General features: G+C 38.8%; 1 protein-coding gene across 7 annotated transcripts in view; it reads right to left on the bottom strand.

Annotated features, from left to right (window-relative positions):
• The window catches only part of GABRB2 (gamma-aminobutyric acid type A receptor subunit beta2), a 102,674-nt gene that overhangs the window by 49,668 nt on the left and 32,753 nt on the right, over positions 1–20,253 (bottom strand). For all 7 annotated transcript variants that reach the window (XM_083482343.1, XM_083482345.1, XM_083482341.1 and 4 more), the window contains exons 5-6: positions 16,563–16,783; positions 2,378–2,460 (exon numbers count right to left, since the gene is read on the bottom strand). In XM_083482343.1, coding sequence (XP_083338469.1) covers positions 2,378–2,460; positions 16,563–16,783 — 304 coding nt within the window. The remainder of the gene's footprint in view (positions 1–2,377; positions 2,461–16,562; positions 16,784–20,253) is intronic.

The raw sequence follows: 20,253 nt of genomic DNA on the forward strand, positions 1-20,253 counted from the left end.
GTATATCTAAGCCAGCAATCTGAAGGATCTGAAAGCAAGGACAAATGTGCATAAGCACTCTTGCTTTTCCTTAATTTAAACATTTTCCTATGCTGTGAATTCTGATCCCACCTTCAGATTACCTTGTTCTAGTATGCCTATATTGTTATAAGCAACTGGCACTAATTTTTATTTAAAATAAATGGCTTGTTCTACACTTACCCAACCAATCCATTCATCCATATACCTGCCCACACACTTCTTCCCAGGTGTAACCCTGGAATAAACTATATCCATCTATACTTTCTCTCTAACTAATTGTATAATTTACTTAATTTCTTCTGTATTGTAGTGCCATTTTTGTACCTGAAAGTGCCGTTTCAGTTGTTTTTCATATATCTTTGCAGAAACATTTTTAGGGCTGCCTTATGACCTAATTCACCTACACAGAAAATATTGCACTCCCTTTACACACATATACTTAGCACCAAACTAAATGAAATGTAAGGCATTCCATCCTGCTGATACTATATAAAAAAGCACAAAGCTGGCAATATGTCTTATAAATTGTGCTAGTACTTTCTCAGACAGATATAAGTGGAAGGAAAATTTGCCTTCCCATAGTATTTCATGTTGCTGTTACTAATTCTGGGTCATTATTGCTGAACTGGAAACAACCGCAGAATATTGAGAAATCCAGGTCACAGGGAGGAATTCAACATCATGCTATTTTGATCGTTCTATCAGCTCCTGCGTTTCTGCTTACCAGATGGACAAGCACCCTCTTCTCCTCCCTGCAAACTGGTCTGGGGGAATCTTCTGATCCTCCAAAGTGGATTGGGGGAGGAGACACACAGGGAGAGGAGAGAGGAGGGAAGTCCCATTGCATTAGTGGGAGCCCTTGAGTTGGCTTCTGGTAGTTCACCAGGTTATATGAATCTGGGCCACAGTTTCCACTAATATAATTCAATGGTTTGGTTTTTCTCTGTTTGCTAACAATGCGCCATTGTTAGCAAACAGCACCAGATATATCACACACGCATAATTAATCATACATGTATAGTCAATAAGCAAAGGCAGCAATTATTAATTATCCTTAAATATGATAAGTAAAATACTGAAAAATGCATTGGGTAGGTAAAACATCAAAGTTTGGTTTCATGGCAGGATTCAGCATCATTTGGCCAATTAAAAATAATAATAGTCGAGGGACTCATCAATTCAGTGCCACATGAAACCATGACACCACAGCTCATAAACAAACTACGAAGGAGTGCTTAGAATGCAGAAGGGTTGGAATTGAAGTGGATGGGCATAAACTGTCAGCTATGTATTAAGGCCTAAACAACACCCACCCACCTACAATTAAGATCACACAGCACTAGGGATACTTGAATCTGTCAATTTCAGAATCTCACAGTTTCTCATTTTTCCAATCAATAGGTGATATATATTAGAAAAATTCATCAGCATTATATGCTACTGTCTCCTAATATACACATTTCTGTACTGTATGCAATTTTGCCTTATACAAACATTTGTGCTTGTGGTTTTCATTAATATATGTGTTTTTATGCCATTTTGTATGCACTGCATGGCTGAAGAATTGCACTACAAAATTTGGCGAAGTGTGAATTTTGAAGGGTGGCCGTATTTCACTTCGCTTATTGTTTCAAAAAGTGCAAATTACGTAAGATTACATTTAAATGCAAACTGAAATGGAATCCATCCCAGTTCCTCTCCAGCACCTTATCCTCCTGCATGAGCGCTTCAACAAACACACCCAGTCAATTGAATATGTCAACTAACTTGCTGCACACAATGCTTACTTATACAGTTATCATTAATGTTTTATGCTCTTGTGCAGAAAATGCAGAATTTGCAATATAAACACTGGGGGGAGGAATCAAACATATGAATCAGTACAAAGAGGCAGGAAATAATAATTAAAGTAAATACACATGATAAAGCAATCACCTTTGCACTGGGAAGCCTAATTACAGTGGTGCAGGCACCATCTACTTCAATGACCAATCTAAACCCTTCATTTAAAAAACCTGAAACAAATAGCAATCCTGTTCAGCAGCAGAAAAGGATAAGGAATTGATAGTAATCCTCATGCTCCTCGCATGAACTCCAAAAGACATTTGAGTGAGACTTTAAAAGCTGAAAATTGTCCATCAAACACACAAAATAAGTTCCTCTAATCCTTGTGCCACAAATTACTAATCCATCTGGAGAGCTAAATTTGTTTTGTGTGTTTACAAGGATCTAAATGTCATCCGACACACAGACAACTAGGTTAGTAGCATGTGGGTGCAGGGGGAAACATTAAACATCTGAATCAGTTTGAGTAAGTAGAATTTACAAAAAATAAAAATAAAAATAATGTACTTACAGCTCTCTATCTCCAGTGTGCAGTTTTGTTCATCCAGGGGGTATCTTCGTAGATCCATCATACATGCAGCTGTTGTTGTAATTCTAGGAAAAAGCACATACAAAAGCTATTTTTGTGGATTTTGTTCAATCTGCTTGATATACAGGCAGATTCTCAAGGTCCAAGAAAAGTCAAGAAAACAATCCATATTTGCAAGAAAACAATCAATATTTTTGCCTGATTTTAGAACAAGCTGAATGCCATTTATATTGCTTTATGAGGCATTAGTCTTTTTTAGTCAGGATTTCACTTCCAGTGGTCATAAGCCAGTGGTGGGTGGGCCATAGGCAAAAAGTGGGAGGCGCACTTATCTTACCTTTGTACAATAGCTATGAAAAAGAAATAGGTTTCTACATGCACACACACACCCTTCTATCCTCAATCCAGGTAAACAAAAGGCATCATCACAGTTAAATGACATACTCTAGCCTGGCAAAAGCACTTGGGGAGGGAATGCAGTATGGTAAGTGAGAGGTATGGTCTGGGGAGGAAGTTTGGATGAAAAATAGTCCCTGCTAAGTGCAGATAATTATAGAACATCACCACAACTGGCCACCATCCCCCAAAATGGTCACACAACTTGTGGTTGTGTGAATCACTCTTTAGGCTTATGAATCTCAGATGAATTAAAAACCCAGCAAGCAAGTTTTCTGGAACCAGTTCCTCTCACATACTGGGACAAAGAATGAGGGAGTACATTGAGACAGAGCTTTTTGTACAGCACCATCTCAGAAGAGCATGATGTCTCACGTATCCTGCAGTCTGCTGGAAAGATGCAGAACTGTCCGTGACTAATATTTCTTGCTAGTTCTGCCAGGGAAAGGGAAAGGAGTAGTGAGAGTGAGTAACTCTTCTGTGAAACCCATCATGAAGTTGTGTAGCCCTTCGGCGCTGAAACGCCACAGCCAACCAAATCTATAGAGAAATTGCCCTTTTTTTGGCCTTTTATCTCTCACAGAAGCCATAGTTCTACCACCTTTTTTTCTTTTCCTTTCCTTTCCTTAAAGACTACAGCTTTGGTCTGAGGTTTTGAATTTTAATAGAAAATTCTAATAATTGTATTTTTTTTCACAAACACAGCACTTCCTTATTCACACCTAATAGGGTGTTGGCATCCCCACTTCCACACAAAAGAGTATATAGACTTATGGCAAACATTCTGAGAAAACTTGTCCACAAAATATGTAGAGTAAGGTAAGTATTTAAAGTTCTGAGTTTCCTACCCACCACACCCAGCAGAAAACAGGTATGCAATCAGAGGACAGATTTGAGTTCCTCATTAGCAGTCTTCAGTATAAAATTATTTTCTGCACCTGATTTCATACTTTTATTAAAACCCTTATCAGAAGTCTCCCATGTGCAATGACTAAGCTCTGGTGACTCTCGTGTCTGAAATAGTTACAAAAGCTGTGCACTTGTAGCTCTGCCCAATGTTCACTTCTGCTTCTTGGAAGCGTGCCTGCTTTGTGACAGTTGGAAAGGCTGGCAGCAGACCCAGTTATAATATATGGAAATCTGAGGACAAAACTGCCTTGTGATTAATTTCTCTCCTGCACGGAGAGATCAGCTTTGAAGAAAAATGGTTATGGCTTTTAGCAACAGTATTTTCTTCTTTTCTTTTAATTTGCTGCCTGTTGTGAAATTCAGGATAATTCTGTTTCCAGGTCCCTTGTGGAAAAAATAAAATAAATTCAAAGCTTCCCTTCTACTTGGGCATTAAGGTGAAGTGGGGCATTTTAAGAAACCTTGAATTATAGTGACATAATCCCCGCTCCCCAACATGTGAACTTTTCAACAGATTTGGGACTTGAAAGTACTTGGTCTAGGTTGTGGGGTGGAAAAAAATACTGCCACAATCTGCTATTCTTCTGCTTTGCTTTGTTTTGCTTCTGGATTTTTTCAATCCAGGTGAATGAAAGAGCTTGTGCCCATGGATGAAATAAAGCAAAAAAGGGATGTTGATATGATGTTTCACACCATATCTCTTGGTTCATGTAAAAAAATTCCTTCCAGTAGCACCTTAAAGACCAACTAAGTTAGTTCTTGGTATGAGCTTTCGTGTGCATGCACACTTCTTCAGATACCTGAAGAAGAAGAAGAAGTGTGCATGCACACGAAAGCTCATACCAAGAACTAACTTAGTTGGTCTTTAAGGTGCTACTGGAAGGAATTTTTTTATTTTGACTATGGCAGACCAACACGGCTACCTATCTGTATCTTGGTTCATGGTTAGAGAAAGGAATTACAGTCTGCAAGCTCAGATGTTAACAGCAATGACCAGAATCTTATTGACCATGAGAATCATGTGATACCAGAAATCCAATATACTGTCCTTGCCTGCTCTAATGAACGCCCAAGTGGAGCAGGGCCTATGAGCCACAGTGAGGCAGCCATCTCAGGCAGCAGAGCCCACTTGGGGCAACAGACCCTAATGTCAATCTTTCTTTCCCTTTGCCTTGTTCCTGATGTAGATCTTCCCTGATCCCTTCTTCCCTGGCAGGGAGGAGGGGCGCCATTTTGGAGTCTGCCTCAGGTGCCAAAATGTCTTGGGCCAGCACTGATGTGGTGTAATACAGCATCATTGCACTCTATGTATAGAATCAAACTGGGTTCAAATCTTTACTCAGGCATGATGTTCACTGTTTGAATTTGAGCTAGTCTGTTTATCTCAGCTTAAACTATAGAGCATTGCTTGTAGCTGCCTGTGTCTACCTCTTAAGAACTGTAGGAACTGTAGTTCACCCCTCACACTGCTACGATTCCCAGCACCCTCAACAAACTACGTTCACAGGATTCTTTGGGGGAAGCCATGTACTCTAAATATATGGTGTGTATGCAAACTTCTTCTTCACCTTGTGCCTTGTTTCATCAGCCTTCTGCATTTTTAATGCTCACATCCACTTTTACTATCTCTTTCTGCTAGATTGTATTGGCCTACATACAACTATTATCGACTTTAATCTCAAGGAAATAAATGTTAGATGGGATCGTTTTACTCATCCATCAAATTAGATTACTGCTATTTTAAGCACCCTGCCAGCAAATGGTGTTTCTCAGTACAATTTGTTCATAGAATTTATTAAATAAGTTACTTAATTTTTTAAAATAAAAAACTAGGCAGGCCTGTATCGGAAAGTTTTTTATGTTTTATATGTGCTGTGAGCCACCCAGAGTGGCTGGGGAAACACTATTATTATTATTATTGCTTCCAAACTTTCACTGCCATCTCCCCCCCCCCCTAAAAATAAAATAAAAATGAAATTGAAACCAAAAGAACTTTTGGCTAATGCAAAAATTGTATGCCATCTGTAGTCTGTCCTGCTACATAAATACAGCACAAACCAGTATCTAAGTGGTCACTTCATTATCAGGTTTAAGCTTAAACTCTTTAACCTCACAATAAGCACTCAGGTGACTGGCATATTTCACTGTGACTCCAGTCATTGAAACAAAAGGTCTTCTAAGCTAGACAGCTGCAGAATAACAATTTGTAGTCTATGTAGGAGGATTGCTGTGATTCTATGATTCTATAACTCACAGAATGCCACAGTACAAAGCAGAGCATTTGGCCATAACACAGAGGAAAGCTGAGAAACAGACACATAATTGAGTTAAGAATACAGTCTATCACTTGAGTGATTTTAATAACAAATACAGCTATAGTTATGGGGCCATTAGATGTGTCTGGTGTAGGAGTTGATGGCCCTATGTCAAAACCAGAAAAATGTAGCTAGACTAGGAGACGGCTCATATGTTTAAAGAAATGGCTGAATAAATCTGAGTGATGTGCATGCTTCTTCTTTTCCTACACAAAGAGCTATGTGAAATCAGGACTAACTGTTTGGGCCAGCTCATCTGCTATTAGTTACCTACCTACCTACCTACCTACCTACCTATGTATCAAATTTATATCCTGCCCTCCTTCCCAAAGAAGCCTAGGGCAACAAACATATCTGTAATAAAAGCGCGTGCGCACACACACACACACACATTTTAAAACTGTTTAGAAATCTAACAAAACAATGAAACACAATAAAACATGTCTGAATAGGCCTGCCAAAAGATCTTTTCAGAAACCTAAAATAATGTGATGCCTTCAGGAAGTTCCAAAATACAGGTGTTGCCACGCTATAGGGAAACACAGAATGGACACTGAACAACATTTGTAGAAATGCAAGTTCTGCAGATTGAAGTGATCAAGTAGACTTAAAGTAAACGCTGCACAAAAATTCTACAGGAAAAAACCCTGTATAAAACACATTTTATTGGTTTGAGATCTCATTAAACAGCTGCCACTACATCTCCCTTTAATATTTTTTTAAGTCTGTTTTGATAAGGATAGCACCTTGATGTGGAAATTACTTAGTATACATTACCCTCCTTAAAGCATCACCACCATTAATTTAATAACATTCTAATTTTACTTTAATTTCCCCCCACTGCTCAATTCAGTACTGAAGTCCATAAAAAAAACTTCTAATGCTTTCACTTGAATTGGAAAGTGCCTCCTCTGTCCACTATCCATTCCATAGTTCTTTCTATCTTCCTTACCGCTAGGACACTGCACATTGTCCCAGCAATCTTGTAGATGACAGATTTAGATTGTATTGAAAATCAGATGAACAGATGAAGCTTAGAGGAAATTAAATGAGGTGAAACAGGCAAGAAGTGAACAGATGAGACAGATGAAATCTCTCACTCCGTTAGCAAATAAATATACAAAAATTGCAAACAGAACATTTAACATAACTAATGCAATTTTGTGGGGTGGAAACCCTTATTTTTTTAAGGCAGAGTAAGAAAGATGGTCAAAAATAATAATGGCATCTTAAGCGTGGGGACATTCCTAACATTTCAATTTCCTGCATATTTTGTGGCTGTACGTGTAATCTTTCTATCACATTTGTTCATAGTAAAAATAATTGCCGAGGAAAGTGTTGGGGAGTAGAGATTTGAACACTATTTAGAAAAAAATATATATTTATAAAAAAAACTACAATGACTTATACATGTTGGCAGGAATGTGCAATTCATTCTGGGACAGACCATCTTAAGGAGAGGCCATAAAATGGGCCACATTAGGAATAATACAAAGCCAATTGGATTTCTTTATTTTAGATAGGTTGGAGAGAAAAGGATGACAGAGGTGGAAAACTGCAGCAGCATCCTGAATACAGTTTCAAATTCAAAACAATGTAGCTAATCCAGGGACACCTGCATCAAATCAAGAAGAGGGGCATACTATGCGAGAAATAATGCTTGAAGGGTTGAGGATGGCAACAGAGATTCTAGGCTGCCAAATCTGAGTATTGGAGAGCTGGAAAACTTGCAATTCTGCTTGGACAGAAAGGGACATGAACACAGACTGGGAAAACAGATAGTGCCCACCTCAGCTCCTACCCAAATAAATTCTAACCCACAGTGCTATTTTTTCTAGAAAAAGAGGTGCTGGACATCACAATGAATGCCTCCATTGTTCTCTTATAATGGCAATGGTGTCCACCTGAGAGGTGCCGGAACTGAGTTCCAGTGAGTTCTGGTGAAAAAATGTCCTGCTTACCCAAATACTTGCCTTTTCCCCAAAGAAATCCTAATGCCTCACTAAAATTAGCAACATACAACTTGAATGGCTACAGGAAAGCACTGTCCTCTGTGCCTTTTAGAGATTGCTCCAAAATGCTGCCACTGGAAGAGGTGGAATTGCATGGTTCTTAAGTGACCTTTGTACATTTATTGATGTTTGCTGTGCGATGGTTTTTAAGAAAGCACTCCTTTAAAAGACAGTTTTGTAATCTGTATTTTATAGGAGTGCTTTCTTAAAAACCACAGTACAGCAAACATCAATAAATGCAAGTTTAAAGCGGCAAGCTGAAGTTCCTCTTGGCTACCCAAAGATGCGCAATCCGCCATGGTTAGGCTGGAAACTTGTATGTCGAGCATAGAGAGCCAAATAGATTAAAGAATCCTTTGCTACTGGTTCAGAGTTCAACAGATGGACAACACTAGGTTACCAAAAAAAAAAAAAAAAAAAAAATGCCTGATTGAGCTCGTGAATGGATTACCCCTTAAAAACTGGGTACATCATGCTGCCCAACTGATGGGCAAATATGACCTCTCAGGGATCCGGGCTCAAAGAACTTTCCCTACATTCTCAGAAAAATATTTTTAAATGGACCACAAGGGCAGTGGCTACTAAAAACAACTTAAACTCCACGTACCTATCTACATTCACCCCATTATATTTTAAACTTAGAGAGGCCCATGAACATACGTTTTACTTCAATGAATTGACTTTTGTACAACTCTGGAAAGCTTTTACAGAGTTACGATTAAATACAATAAACTCTGCCTATAGAGATGGGAGACATAGAGGCATACCAGTAAATGAACGTGTTTGTATTAGGGGATGCCCTGAATTAGAGGACCTTACACATTATATCTTACATTGCCCCTTATATAATGAACAAGAGAACGGTTTTTGACACCTATAATGACAAGGTCCCCTAGCCAGAATCCTTCCAACATGATTCTTTATCTCCTCACAGACATAGATAAGCATGTGACCTGGCGTGTAGCACTTTTTGCAACTGCTGCCAGGAAAATTTGAAAAAATTATATAACCAAGATAGCTATCAACCGTAAAGGAGATGAATTTAATTGACCCCATCTACACCAAGCTGCATCTTTCTCACTAAACTTTGTACATAATTGTTTCTTGTATTATTTAATATTACTTTTAATATATTAGTGGCCCTGTGGTGATTTTAGCTTATAAATTTTATTGTCTAATGTTTCAATTTGTATATAAAGGAGTTTCTATAGCTTTGTGCAGATTAGGTCATGTTTTGACAGTGAAAATGTTTTAAGTTTTTGTATCAAACTAGTATATATTTTATTGAATGACATTGTATACATTGCAGCAACCTTTGGCTATAAGAAATAAACTTGACTGACTGACTGACTACTTATGCATTGATAAAACTAACTCCAAGATCCAAATACAGAAATGGCTGCTTGGAATATACATGGGGATAGTATATTGAGACACTGGGGAGATAATGATGCAATGAAAGACTCCAAGAAAAAGATCATTTTTAAAGGATAGAGCTTATCAACAGAAGCCTACAGCGCTGACTAAATCCTCTATTTTCTGAATTGACTTTGTGAGAGAATGTTCTGTGGCACTGGCTACATGACGTAAGGACTTTCTAAGCTGTGCTAATGTGGCTTCCCAACCTGGAGTGAATGGAGGCTTTAGCTCTTGTTTTTAAAAAATGGTTATGTGTATGTAGTTAATCTCATTCCCACTTTATTATTATTTTATTTAAAAAATAAGTAAGGCAACAAAAGCTTCAACATAGAAGTATTCCTATTTTTCCATACACATCATTAAGTGTAATTTTGTAGTTCAATTATTTATATTTTAATGCTATCCCATTTTGAAATTGCAGAACAATCTGCTTCCAAGAAATCCACACACCATATAACTGAATAGGAACATTTATAGCTTTTCAGCTGAGTGCACAGCTCATTGAAATTCTAACAATAAAACCCAAAAGGAAACCAAACGCTCCACTCTTTTGAAACCTGGCCAGTTCCCCCACCTTGCTACTTAACTAAAGAAATATGAATGCCTCTCTAAAATTAGAAACATATATACAATTATTTCCCTCTTAACCAAGAAGTTTCATCGTACCCCACTCTATCCACAGTATGCATCCCTCTCTTTTAGCAACCTTAACTTTCCATCCAACCTTCCCTTCTACCCTCTTAACTGTTTGAGTAGCTAATCCTACCAGGTGGCCATGTTTATAGAATTTCATTCCTCATCCAACTTTTTCAATCAAGCTCGAATTTTCCAAAAGATTCCCTCCCCCTTCCCCCTTCCCCTAAGAAAAAGGGCATGTGCAAAAGTTTCCCTGAGCCAGCCCATTATTTTTTGTGGCAGCCACCATTTCCTTCTAAATAATAATAATAATAATAATAATAATAATAATAATAATAATAATAATAATAATATATTATTTATACCCCGCCCATCTGGCTGAGTTTCCCCAACCACTACATTGCCTCAGAATAACACTACATTCTGTCCAACGTTTTCAAGCCCCAAACCGGGAACATGTGTCTTCTGGGACATACTCCCAGGTGAGTCATGTGACCCATACCCCTTGCTCTCGCCCCCAAAAGTGGGGGGTTGGGGTTGGGGTTGGGGGGGGAGACCTTGCACGGCTCTGATAAAAGCACTTATTTGGTGCAAGAGCACAGCATGAGAGATGGCAGCACCCAAAATGGCCACTGTGTGTGTGGGGGGGTGACCTTTTTTTCCTGGGGTGCTTGGGAAGTATGTCACTTTGGGCAGGATGAGATTCATCACTAGAAGCCCTGCACAAAGGCTCCTGCTTGCAGACTGGAGCTTCCTTCTCCCTGTTTCCAAATTGGCTTGGGGGGGGGGGAGTTCAGGAAAACTCCCAGACAAACAGCGGGGAGGCAGGGGGCTAGCCAAAATGCTTGCCCTGACAGAACAATTGCCTGTGTGCAACGTTAAGGTCATCCCTAGGTCTGGGAAACTGTGGAGAATACAAAACAGAGGCCAGCTGCCAACACCACAGCTACTGCAGAAGCAGCAAAAGAAAAGAAAAACTTGGGGAAGAATAATAAAGCTGTGCTACTGCCGCTGCTCATGATGATTCCCAACTGTGAAAAACTGTTGGAGAATTTCTCTTCCCCGTGGAAAAATTCAGTCACATTGTCCTCCAGTCCCTCAGTCGCAAATAAAGTGCAGAATGCCGAGAAGCCTTCTGCTCACAGGTTTACTGTCAACAAACCCCAAAGTGAGACAGCACAGCAAAATGAAAGAAATAAAATAAACCCAAAGACAGGAGCATGAGAGCTGCCAAGTCATGATGCAGAGGACAGTGACAGGTATAGTCCCTGGATACACCTGGGGGCCAGAGCCCACAGAAAATGCTGTTTATTTAAGTCTTTGAGTCACAAGTCTTCTGCCACTAAGTGCATATAGTACTAAACCCTCAAGATCATGACACAATCCAGAATACAAGCAAAAGCCACTTACATGTTGAGCAGATAATTCAAGTAAGCAAGCCACACTCAGGCTTTTAAGGGTCAACAAAGCTGCAGCCCCTGCCCTACATCATATTTATTATTTTAGGGCTACTGCTGTTTTTATAGCTTTTATGGATTTGTGTTTTACGTTAGAAGTTAATATTTAACATTGTCTTAAGTTTTAAATGTAAGCTTACATTTAAAAAAAAAGAATTACAAAGGAGGAGTAGAATTTTAAAAAGGAGCATTCAAGGAATTAAGAATCTAGAAAACACTGACCTATTTTAGAGACAAAACAGCAAGGGAATGCATTTACCCTTCCCAATCCTGTCTCTTATGCGCACAGGCAGGGTTCATATAGCTACTATAACATTATTATTACGGTATTTTTTATTGAATTTATATACTGCCCTATACCCGTACAACCACACCTCTCTCTCTCTCTCTCTCTCTCTCTCTCTCTCACACACACACACACACCTAGCTTAAAAATACTAACTTTAAACTATTTCAGTGGTGCTTGTGAGCGTACACTGACTCTAAGCCCTCCAGCAGGCAACACCTTCAATGCCCTTCCACCTGCTGATGCTTTTGCACAAGCTGCCCACTAAGGCTCTTCATCGCCTGCCCTTCCCTACCAGCACTTTTCCCTACCAGCTGCCTTTCTTTAACCCCCCTAATGCATGGAGATAATATACTTAAGCATTTCACAAAGCTGTCCACAAAATACCTCGCCAAAGGCTCCTAAGTAAGCTTAGCAGTCATGGAATAAAAGGAGAGGTTATCTTGTGGAGCAGGAACTAGTTAAACAGCAGCAAGCTGAGAGAAGGAATAAAAGGCAAATTCTGTGCTAGGGATCATTAGGAAAGGAATTGAAAGCAAAACTGCCAATGTCACAATGCCATTATACAAATCTGCGGTGCAACCACATTTGGACTAGTGTGTATGGTTTTGGTTGCCCCACCTCAAAAAGGATATTGCTGAGTTGGAAAAGGTTCAGAAAATGATCGAGGGGAAGAAGAAACTGCCCTTTGAAGAAAGGCTACATAACTTGGGGCTTTTTAATTCAGAGAAGAGGCGAGTCAAAGGCAACAAGATAGATGTGTACAAAATTTTGCATGGCATGGTGAAAGTGAAGAGAAGCATTTCTACATCTCTCATAGCACAGGAACACAAAGTGCTTGGTATTTTGGGGTTTGTTTGTTTTTTATCATTTTCTCTTCCTTTGGTCTCAGTAGGAGGGAGAACAAGTACTCAAACCCAAGGGGTAGTGTACTTAAACCCCCTCATCCAGGGGTCCATTGGGGTAACCGGATCAAAAGCCTCCCTCAATCTACTCCAGTGCACCCTCTCTTCTTCCCCCTGCTGTGCAGAAATGCTAAGTCAGATTTTCCATAGCTCATAGGAGAAGAATGAGTGTTCATATATTTGCAGTGTAATCCCACACGTCTACTCAGAAGTTAGACTGACTGAGTTCAGTGGGGCTGAGACTCAACACAGTATGTACAGGATTGCAGCCTTATTCTTTCAAGGTATAGGAAGGCCACAACCTGAGTGCTAGAAGGCTATAGCTATTACAAGCCCTGAGAACATAAATTGTTTTTCAAACAATAGTTTCTAGTGGCTAGTGCCACAATCAGGCAATTCTAGCATCTAGCATCTATTCTGTTTTAATGCTGCTTTTTTTTTTTTTTTACAGTGGATGTAGTTCTTTTCCTTCTGGTTTGATTTTTTGACATCTCCCTCTGGCCCTGTAGCATATTTCCCATCTGTTCATACAGATGGCACATTCCAGCAAAGTCAAAGAAACTGGTGTCCCAACATTCCAATATATTATGCTATACTTGTATGGGCATGTTGCAAAATACTGGGGAAAGGAAGCCATTTCAACTTTCTCAGGAAAATTAAAGAAGAAATACAAATACAGAAAATTGATACTGTAGCTATATGGCTAACTACCCATCCCACCCGTTTCCTCCCGGTGGCCTTTTGTAACTAACATTAGAACAACAAGACTATCTTGCAAAGGGGCTTCGATTGGTTAGCCTCAAAGCAAAGCCTTTTGTGACTTTCATCCATGTTGGGAGTCTTCAGACTGCCTCTAAGCTTCAGTTAGACTCCCTGCCAAGGAGAAATCTGCAAGAAGACTTCTCCAGGTTTTGTCTCTTTGTAGACAGAGCTGGTATAGTTGGGCAAATGATTACAAACGCAAGCTGATCTTCCCATTCCATGCTTGGCACAATGTGGTCTTTGAGCTTTTCAAATAGAAGGACTTTGGTGGCAGAAGTTTACACAAGGACTTCTGCTAGCACAAATGGGTTCCCCCCTTGTTCCCATTGCAATTGACTTGTGGGTGTTGTGAGAAGCCCCATAACAGCACAAGGTGGGGGGGCGGTGGCGGGGGGGGGGGGAGAAGTGGGATTGTTTTACCCAGCAAGCTGAAAAGCTTCTGCTTTACAGAATAATTGCTATAGCAGTAAGTTGAATTCCTCCCAGTATAAATACTAAGAGCAGAATTCTAAGCTTGCTTTCTTAGCTGGCAGACCTGCTGCGTTTAATGGGACTTGGAATGCTTCAAGACAGGTGTTTCTTGTGGGATGGGAGCTCCTCATGCATGACTTTTTTCTTTTTCTTTTTTTGCGGTATCCACACAACATTGTTGATACAAAAATGCCAGCCCGTATTCCACCCCCACACTTACACTTTATAAGAAATAAATTAAGTAAGTTTTAAAAAAGAGAGGAAGTCCTGTGGCCAACAACACATTTGCATTATTAAGCCCCCATATAGAAGTACCCTAATTCTCAAGCAACTGTGCTTGCAAATGGAGCCTAAGTGTTTTGATTTTCTCCCAAATACGGAATCCTACCAGGATGCAATCTGGTTTTAAAGTTAAATTTCAGGAGAAACTAATTGTCACATAAAGTAGCAATCAGTTCTCTAATGTTCTTGCATAAAGTTAGTCATCCCTCCTCCTTGATCACACATATTTGCCTCCTGCTGCCTTTAAAAAGGTGGGTTAGAAAACAGATTCCTGGTTTTCTTCTTCTTCAAACTCTACAAGACAAACCATAGAATGCCCACAGAAGCTCAGTTTCCAAAAACCCACTAGAATTTTATGGGTGACAAATGTTGAATCATCATTTAAAACATGCCATAACACCATGGAAGCAAGAATAAGCTTGCTCTTCTGAAAGAGTTCACATCACACAGAAGTGAGCATCTTTTTTTCTTTTCTCCAAGGGGACAAGTTTTTGTATTTAGGCAGTAAAGTTTGAGAGTTTAAAATTAGTGCATTTTATTACAGAACTAAGCATTCTGCAGCAAACAACAGTCTGGGAATTCAGGCTGTTGTTTCTCTGCAGTAAAGGATTTTTAGGGAATAAGCAGCATCTGGGTGGAAATGCTGAGCTGTTTCCCATCTTTTGTATGACCCCTCAATGCCACATTGTTCCCAGTCAGGATTCTGAAATAGAAAATAGCAGGTGAGGGGAGGGTTAAGCATTCTACTTCTTGCCACGTCTTCTGTACAAATCTCTGTTCCCCACTTGTAACTTGCTTTGCAATAGAAAAGCAAAAACTGAGAACATAGGGCTGATCCTGACTTCTGTTGTTTAGTGGGTCCATTCTTGTTCACTTTTAATTTCCCTGCCTGGAACCATCTCCAGAAAACCTGTGTTTCTTTGTCCACTCTTGGGTAGTGCTTAGCCTGATTTTTCTGAGTGTATCTGTCTTGCTCCACCACCATCTGTGCTTGCCAGGACTCAGAGGGACTGTTCCTAAGAGGGGTGGTTAAGGGTATTCTAGGCTGTCAGGACTCCTTTTAGCTCCTCCTCCCATGTTTTTAAGAGGAGTCCTTAAGGGCACCATGGGCTTCTGAGTCATTGGTACTTCCTCTTCCCTCTCTCTAGACACTGGGTCCTTTTATCTTTTAGAGGACCAGTTTTGTGATTATGCAGAGATGTGATGAAATGAGGACAGAGGTATGAACTGATTTATTTATTTTTTGACGGGGTCATTTGGAAAATGAGGGGGGGGGATCCAGGCAATAATAACTGGAAGCATGCAGTTCAACCTTTTGGAACTCTAATAAAAACTGGCAGGGGGAGGGGTGCATAGAGAGAAAGGGGAGAGAGGAGAGGAGAGGAGAGGAGAGGAGAGGAGAGGAGAGGAGAGGAGAGGAGAGGAGAGGAGACTGCCTCACCTCTAGATACAGGAGAAGCAAAGTATAGATGGGCCCTTAGACTTTAAAAACAACACTTGACAGCTCTGAAATATTCTACCACAGCTGTAATTATGATGCCCTTCCAACTTCATCATCTTTATACTGATGGAAGCTCAGTTGCTACAAATATGCTTTATTTTGATGTGGATATGAGCTGTTTGGAAAACTCACTTGCAACTCGACAAGGTCAACAATTAAAAGATGATAAGGTGGTGTCTCGTGTACAATGTAGATGTTAAAATGCATTCTTACCTTTTAAATGTTTACAATGTACTAGTACAGGAAAACTAGTATTTCAGAAATATGCTGCAGCAATGCAGCTAAAGTCAAGAAGGTAAGCAGAGCATTTTTTCAAAGGTTAAGCACGTATCTTTCATACACACATGTAATCAAGCACATATAGATAAATGTTTTCTGGGGGGGGGAACTCTGCTGTATTGTCTGTGCTTAAATTAGCTGACTTTTGCACAAAGGCATACACTAACAGTATATGATCCACTTTTCACAGTTCAGTGTTTCTTTAATAAAAGCTACACAGCTAAGTCTGCTTATTAAGGAATATGTCTGATTGAATTCAGTGAAACTAATTTTCAGGTAAACATGCACAACGCTGGACTGTTCTGTCACATATCAACTCTACCAAAGTTGCATTCCAGAAACCTCCCCTCTCTTCTTTCTTTGTTGCATGTGTTTGTATAAAACTCAGTATCTCTTAAAGTCTCTTAAAGTACTTAAGATGGGTGAGCAAGTCCAAAATCACTTGGAACTGAAACTATGGAATGCTGGAAAATAAAGGAAAAAACAAATCTTAGCTTTAGATATTAAATTATGGCATTTTAAATATTAGATGCTGACCTGAGACCATAGAGAACTGTCCCATCAGGATGTAATCGAATCATTCTGTTCTTCACAGTGACACCATGCACAAATGACTTCTTATCATTCAGGAAGTAGGTATCGGGAACCCAAAGCTGATCTGCTACTCTATTGTCCAGTGTAAGATTTAAAGGTATTACATTATACGAAAGCCTCTTATCCCTCCATGCTTGCTGAAAGTACATTGTCAAGGTATAGTCCTGAAATGATAGAAGAGAGAGGGGAAAATAGGTTGAAAACGGTTTTACCATTTCTTGTGTTACCTGAGATATGCAAAGCAAATCAGGGGTTCTTCCTGCATAACCACCAAAATACGGCCGAAACCTAAAACATCCATGTCTGAACTACATCTGCCTCCTAAATTGTAAAATAAGAGGTGCACAAATGTTTTGAGTTATAGGACTCACCAATGAGTAGCATGATAAAGTCTTTTAATTATTCTATCTTCTCACATTACAGGCAAAAATCTTGAAATCATAATAGTCAAGTGACCATCCAATAAGTATCATTTGCTCATTAAAAGATACTTTATTTAGTGTGATCTGCATCACTTGATTAAAATGTGAAAATGTTAGCTATAGAAATGTACTTTCAGTTCTCTTTTCCCAGATGTCAGTGATAAAATTCCTTTATTTACATAAATAACTGAAATAACAGTGATAAAATAAGGCATTGTTTCATGAAAGCATCTATCCAGCAGTAAGACAAAGTACTGTGCCCAAGAAGACTATTTAATAGTTTTGTATAAATTATAAAATAACAGGTTTGTGATTTACCATGTATTTGCTAACACAATTACTTAAGATTCAGTTGGTCAGACAAAAACCGAAACCTAGGCAAATTGTCACGTTCATCTAGGTCTCATATAGACAGTATAGAACTGCACTGTCAGCCTGAAGGAACTACTAATCTGTGATCTTTGAATGAAGAGCAGTTATTGTTATTATTATTATTATTATTATTATTATTATTATTATCAACAATAAAAATAATAGAGTCCTGCTGAAACAAGGTACTTGTAGGGAAGATCTTTCCTGAACTTGGCAGTGTACAAGAATTGCTTGTCAAAATACTCACGAAGACATATTGTATAATACCTGGTACAGATACGGTAACTTTCCTTTCCTGTTCCCCCCTTTTAATTGAAGTTGAAATAATTTTATTCATTCAGACACATAACACCAAGGCAATTCAATTATCCTGTTTGTGGGGACAGGAACAGTTTAGCTTCAGGTTTCATGATCATTCCCAAACTTGTAACTGAATATATTTAAATGCTCCAGTACAGCATATCTAAGGCCAGATGCTATTCTTTGCAGCTCTTTGCAACACGTATGCAGGACATAATTTCAACCTATGACTGCATGCAGTAATTTATTGCAAATATTTATAAATAATCCAAGTACCAAAGCATTCAACTACCCCTCAGAAATTTAATACCCAAAGTGCAATGTTTGCAGAGTGAGCAAACACACTTTTTATATTCTATTATCAGGGACCATTAAAGAATTTTTCACCAGAGTTTCCTTTTGTCACTGGCAGAGGTAAAAAAGGAAGTCGGAAGGAGATGACCTATGCATGTGTACTGAGATCTCCCTTAGGAATGAATTTGCCGCATACACTCTTCAGCTTCCCTTTAGCCCAGAGCAGAACACTCAGGCATATCCCCATTCATTTCCTTGTGCTCAACTCAAAGGCATATACAGTTTCAATTGAGTAAATTTCAATAAATCAGCACTGCATCTCAGTCTCTCTCTCTGTGTATATATGTGTATATTTTTAAAAAAACACACACACCATTATTTGACTTAGCAATCATTCTCATCTCTTTATCATAAATTGCTGTAATTTTTCTTTAGATTGCAGATAAATAGTTGATCAGTCCTTCACTAGAAAGTCCAAAATGCACAAACACTGTCCACTGATCTTACAAATTTTCCCTTTAGATGATAAATAGATGATTTTCTGCCATTGATGAGACAACTTCTATAGCGATTTCTACCATTTAAGAAATATATTTTTTATATATAAATAAAAAAAAATGTCTAGTAGTACTTTATAGACCAACTAAGTTTGTTCTTGGTATGAGCTTTCATGTGCATGCACACTTCTTCAGATACACTGAAACAGAAGTCACCAGACCTTTATATATAGTGAGAGGGTGGGGAGGGGTATTACTCAGAAGGGTGGTGGGAATGGGTGATTGGCTGATAGGGGTGGTAAACCTGTTGATGACTGTTAATGCCTGCAATTGGTCTTAACAGGAAAAAGCAAGGGGTGAGATGGCCAAAAATAGCTTTATCATGTATAATGAGATAAGAATCCAATGTCTCTATTCAGACCAGGTTTCTCCATGGTTTTAAGTTTGGTAATAAGTTGTAATTCAGCAACTGCTCTTTTCAGTCTATTTCTGAAATTCTTTTTTTTTTTTTTAATATGACAGCTACTTTGATATCTTGTATAGAATGTCCTGGGAGACTGAAGTGTTCTCCTACTGGTTTGTCTGTCTTGTGTCCTTACATCCCTTCTCCTTCAGGACTGCAAAAACAATTCCAGCTGCTTCTTAATTAGCATACCATGTTTTAAAATATGCAAAGCATGATTCTGAAGTACCATTGCCTACCCTGTAGTTATACAAATGTCATCAGTTATTAAGAATAATGCTCAAACTATCTGTGGATGAGGTCTGCAGAAGGTAGCACTCCAGAGAAAAAGAATAGAAAGTATCAAGAATGGAAACACCACATTGAGAATCCTAGACACAAACACACCCCATTGATTGTTTACAAACCTTGTACCTTTAGCAGAGAAAGCAAAAGCAAAACCCTTTGTGGCTAAATGAGGAGTAAGAAACTTGAACTCTCTAATGGGGGGGAAAGGCTGGATTCTCTTGGAATACTAACATGTATGTAGCATTTTGTGTAGATTTGGGCACATATTTTAAAGAGCAAATTCCATGTTATATAACATTTAACAGCATAAAATGAGTTGTTGCTTTTAAAGAAATTTTAATCGCAGACACTGTTCAGTTTAAACAATGGAGATATTTATCACTTACTCTTAGTAAATTCATGTTTGCACCATAAATGCCATCAATTCAAACAGGAATGCTCAGTAAGCTATGTGCTGCACAGTGCTGATTTCGCCTGCTGCAAGTTTTGGCATGCAAGAAACAATTTCAACTTGCTGATACCCCTAAATTTTATATGAAATAAACTGAAATATGAAGTCAACAGATTTATAGTCAACCTAGACAAAAGGCTGATTATGGCAACAGATCACTGAAAGAGAAGGAAAACAATGACTGCTGCCACCCACTCACTCTTAACAGGATTAGTATTCTAAACCACATTTTATTTTATTTATTGCAATAATTTGTATACGGCTTAATACTTCAGTTTCTAAACAGAGCACAAAAGAGATACAGCATAAAATTAATTTAATTTAATTAACCATTAGATAGAATACTGATGGGGACGTGTCTCCCCAACATCTTATATATCCTTGGAGACACTCATCATTCCTCCTAACAATGAAAAAATGAGTTACTCAGCTGAGAGTTCTTTCACCCAGCTTCAACACATCAAAACAGCACAGTCTGGGGAAATGTTGGCAGCAGTTCACCTCAGAACTGCTATTTCCTCTCGCAAATGTCTTGTCTTGTAATTAT

Source organism: Podarcis liolepis, assembly GCF_965112155.1.
Source record: "Podarcis liolepis genome assembly, chromosome: 2".
NCBI lineage: Eukaryota > Metazoa > Chordata > Lepidosauria > Squamata > Lacertidae > Podarcis > Podarcis liolepis.